The sequence below is a fragment of the Schistocerca americana genome, chromosome 3 (genome assembly GCF_021461395.2).
Source record: "Schistocerca americana isolate TAMUIC-IGC-003095 chromosome 3, iqSchAmer2.1, whole genome shotgun sequence".
In the NCBI taxonomy this organism is placed as follows: Eukaryota; Metazoa; Arthropoda; class Insecta; order Orthoptera; family Acrididae; genus Schistocerca; species Schistocerca americana.
In genome coordinates this window covers 906,645,724-906,650,163 of record NC_060121.1, presented here as the reverse complement: position 1 = coordinate 906,650,163, position 4,440 = coordinate 906,645,724, and the positions used below count along the sequence as shown (strand labels likewise).

The 4,440-nt window shown below is 45.8% G+C and overlaps 1 protein-coding gene across 1 annotated transcript; it reads right to left on the bottom strand.

The window, feature by feature from the left end:
• Nucleotides 1-286: 286 nt before the first annotated feature.
• Nucleotides 287-3,170, bottom strand: LOC124605740 (cuticle protein 18.7-like). The gene is made up of 2 exons (XM_047137618.1): nucleotides 3,088-3,170; nucleotides 287-995 (listed from the first exon to the last, which is right to left on the bottom strand). Exons 1-2 carry the CDS (start codon nucleotides 3,139-3,141, stop codon nucleotides 393-395), a joined length of 657 nt encoding a protein of 218 aa, XP_046993574.1. The 5' UTR covers nucleotides 3,142-3,170; the 3' UTR covers nucleotides 287-392.
• Nucleotides 3,171-4,440: the final 1,270 nt, after the last annotated feature.

Below are 4,440 nucleotides of genomic sequence, written 5' to 3'. Positions count from 1 at the left end.
TTATATACAAATTTCCTATCTGTGAAGACATATTGAGGACCTAATATTAACAGTCAGTTAAAGCGTACCAGGTGAAATATTGCTGCATACTTCCACGCTCAGAGAACTGTCTGCTAGTATCGAACTTATCGCCTATATGACTCAACGCCACTGTCCCAGTAGCCATCATATGATGGCGAGTCCCTTCCATAAAATGTTTGAAATGCTTTCAGCATTATTGTATGGATATCCATTTTGATTTACTTCTGTTGCGAAATGAAAGGAAACGAATGACAAGAGACAAATGTGAAATGTACAGTTTTATTCAGGTATCACAGCAACGTTTTCAAAAAAATTAAGCCTCACAGGTACCATTGATTGCATCAAGTCGTCGTAACGCCATCGGTGACAGTTCAGAGGATTAGACCGTTGCGAGCCTTAGCTTCCAGATGGGCGACGGCGTCGGCCACCTTTCCAGCAGCTACCTCAGGGGTATCCAGAGGAACGCCGTTGGGGCCGATCACAATGTTGGCCGGTCCGTATGCAGCGTATCCAGGGTGGATGGCGGAGTAGGCCACAGCGGGGGCGGCAGCAGCATAGCGGAGGGCCGGGGCGGCGATGGCGTGGGCGGCGACGGTCCTGGCGTCGATGACGGCGGGGGCGGCGGCAGCGACAGCGGGGGCGGCGGCAACGACGGCGGCGCTGTTCACGATGGCGTCGCGCACGCGTGTCTCAGCCACGGCGTTCAAGTGGGCTGCCTTGGAGGCGGCCACCTCAGGGGTGTCCAAAGGGATGCCGTCAGATCCGAGGACGATGTTGGCAGGGCCGTAGGCGGCGTATCCTGCGTGGATGGGGGCGGCGACGACGGCGGGGGCAGCACTGTAGGCCAATGCAGGAGCAGCGCTGTAGGCCAGTGCTGGGGCGGCGGCGATAGCGGGAGCGGCGGCGATGGCGCGAGCGGCTCCCAGGTAGCCGGGCTTTGCCAGAGCCACAGCGAGAATAGCGCTCAGGACGACCTGAAGCAAACAGTCGATTGGTAAACCTGTCCTTCTTTCTCAGCACCGATGAAAACGTACAGTGCCTACAAGAACCTTACGCTTTTATGCATAGTGAATAGTTATAATGTTATACAGAAAATTCAAGAAAATAAATAGAATACTTTGAAGGTAGCTCTCATGAAAAACATTTGTGTCATGGTTTCTTCAACATTTCAAGAATTAGGCTGAAAAACTGGTTGATCTTCATTACATCCATAATTTTCTATAGCTACCCCTGCTTTATTTGCTCAAATTTATTATTCGTTTCAAGCAGTGGATGTATTCAGCTATTTCCACGTTCGAAGAGTTTCCTGAATTCTCTCACTCATGCAGATTACTTTTATAGGCCTTTGTCCTTTTTTTTATTGTTTGCAAATATGCTGACGAACAGTTGCAAGTATGAAATATTTAGGTGTAAGAAGAATGAGTTGGCTTTCCAAGAGTTTGGGAAAACTTACAAAGTCGATCTGTACCGTGTAATAGGAGTATTTCAGTTCATTACTAACATCATTTTCTGTAGCTATCAGGACCTCTTCCACTATCGTTATTTATACAACATATTTCAACTTTTTACTGTTTATTGCATCGAACATACTGGTCCCACATTGACAAATATTTATGAACTCTCTCATGTACTGGGATGATTGTAATATGTCCTCTATGTGTTTATTCCTATTTGTTATTTACGACCTCAACTATGCACGTATACCAGTGAACAATCTGCGATGCGTAAATACTGCTGGTGAGCAAACTGAATGTCACTGTATGGTCTTTGAAACAGTTACTGATAACTGCCTTTTCCTATAAGAGGAGGCCGGTCGCTGTGGCCGAGCGGTTCTAGGCGCCTCAGTCCGGAACCACGCGACTGCTCCGGTCGCAGGTTCGAATCCTGCCTCGGGCATGGATGTGTGTGATGTACTTAGGTTAAACAGGTTTAAGTAGTTCTAAGTCTAGGGGACTGATGACCTCAGATGTTAGGTCCCATAGTGCTTAGAGCCATTTGAATCATCTAGAAGAGGAAGAAGGAAGCTTTTCGGTTTATCATTGAAATCTGTGCCGTCGGTTTCGAATTTAAATATGTGCTCTAGAGAGAATATAAGAGGATATCTACCTTGTTTCTGCTTTATATCTGCAGCACTATTTTTATTGTTTCTTCTTTCCCGAAAGGCAAAGTTAATTTTTATGCAGACTATTTCAGTTGCTCTATTACTAAACTTTTTACTTTGGAACAATGGAACAAAGGAAAAACTGCAAAGCTGCACATATTTATACAGCTCTGGTGGTTACTGCGAGGACACATACAACCTTAAATAAGCTTCGCTTGTTATTATGTATATGATAAGTAATGAGACCTCTCTTTCACCGTCTGTTGTCTTTCCTTATAGTAATGGTACTCATGTCCGCAACACGAATATTATCAAGAAAATTGTAAACCACCGCTCATTTTCCACATTAACTCCCTTTGCGTTTTAAGTACTACTATGAGTTCCAGTGGTGTGTTGTGTTCAACACATGTGTACTATTTCATAATTTTCTGACTCTACAGATTTCTACTTTGACTAATGTTCTAACATCTCTCCCTCGGTCTCTTCTTCTCCATGATGAACTGCAGTGTTTATCAATAGCTGTAGCTTTCATGTGCATTTCTACTACATTGTATTGACTGCATTTTCTTCATATTTCAGCTCATCTTCTATAGTTTTATTACAAAAATCAGTGTAGCTCAGTACTCAATGGTAGTTTTGTTCAATTTACTGCAATCTTCCTTTACGATTGCAGTAAAAGCTACCACAATCCTACGAAATAAATTACTAAGGCCTTCTTGCAAGTGGGGCGATCACTAATTTGAACATGTACTTCCATTCGAGCAACGATTTTGTTTTAAGAACCAAACAGAGGCACTGTAGAACGCTTTAGAAATCCAAACTTTGCTCAGAACGTTTGAACCTGTAACTTGTGGCAGACGTAACGGCTTCTATCTTCCTGTGAATTCGTCAGCGGATATTCATTCCTACAGCCGAAAAAACTACTATCAGATGGCTTCTTCTGGCAGTAAGGAGCGCTCACTCACCAGGACCTTCATGCTGCTGATGCTGCTGCTGCTGCTGCTGAACTGTGCCCCCATCGGCTCGGCAGACGGTATATATAGCAAGTCGCGACCCCGACCGTGAGAACGAGGTGGGCGGCGGGCGGCGGTCCCCCTGGTAGGGAGGGAGGCGTCGCCCATGGCCAGACCCCGCCCTGGCGCAATGCCGGCTGCAGGTGGACCGGGCGGCCGCTATTAGGCAGCCGCGCTCAGAGGAGGCTAATGATTGCTTAGCCGCTGGCAGGTGTCTGGACACCTCGAGGGCACGTGCTGGAAAACGCTTCTGCGACGCTACAACGCAGTCCCTGCTACGATTTTTATTTTTTTTTTGCTTACTTAACACATGAAACTGTTTGTATATGATGTACTGTCTAGTGTAAATATGTATTGTAAATACTATGTTTAAATTATGTAGTATTTAACACTGGCAAGTCAGGGCATATCTAGTTAACGTTGAAGTCAAAGAGATACTGGGGATAGCAGTTCGATTTTACACAGAGTACGCGAAGAAACTTCAAAAATGGCTCTGAGCACGATGGGACTTAACATCTATGGTCATCAGTCCCCTAGAACATAGAACTACTTAAACCTAACTAACCTAAGGACAGCACACAGCACCCAGCCATCACGAGGCAGAGAAAATCCCTGACACCGCCGGGAATCGAACCCGGGACCCCGGGAGCGGGAAGCGAGAACGCTACCGCACGACCACGAGCTGCGGACGCGAAGGAACTTGCCCCCCTTTTTGCAGCGGTGTACCGTACGTCTCTAGAAGAGCGTAGCATTCCAAAGGATTGGAAAAGGGCCCAGGTCATCCCCGTTTTGAAGAAGGGACGTCGAACAGATGTGCAGAACTATAGACCTATATCTCTAACGTCGATTAGTTGTGGAATTTTGGAACACGTATTATGTCCGAGTATAATGACTTTTCTTTTGACTAGAAATCTACTCTGTAGGAATCAGCATGGGTTTCGAAAAAGACGGTCGTGTGAAACCCAGCTCGCGCTATTCGTCCACGAGACTCAGAGGGCCATAGACAGGGGTTCACAGGTGGATGCCGTGTTTCTTGACTTCCGCAAAGCGTTCGATCAGTTCAACACAGTCGTTTAATGAACAAAGTAAGAGCATATGGACTATCAGACCAATTGTGTGATTGGATTGAAAAGTTCCAAAATAACAGAATGCAGCATGTCATTCTCAATGGAGAGTAGTCTTCTGAAGTAAGAGTGATTTCAGGTGTGCCGCAGGGGAGTGTCGTAGGACCGTTGCTATTCACAATATACATAAATGACCTTGTGGATAACATCGGAAGTTTACTGAGGCTTTTTGCAGGTGATG

Excerpts from the sequence above, each read along its gene's own strand:
- LOC124605740 (XM_047137618.1), bottom strand. The coding sequence starts at position 3,141 with ATGGGGGCACAGTTCAGCAGCAGCAGCAGCAGCATCAGCAGCATGAAG. Across the intron at positions 996-3,087 it reads TCAGCAGCATGAAGGTCCTG|GTCGTCCTGAGCGCTATTCT; the intron begins GTGAGTGAGCGC and ends TGTTTGCTTCAG.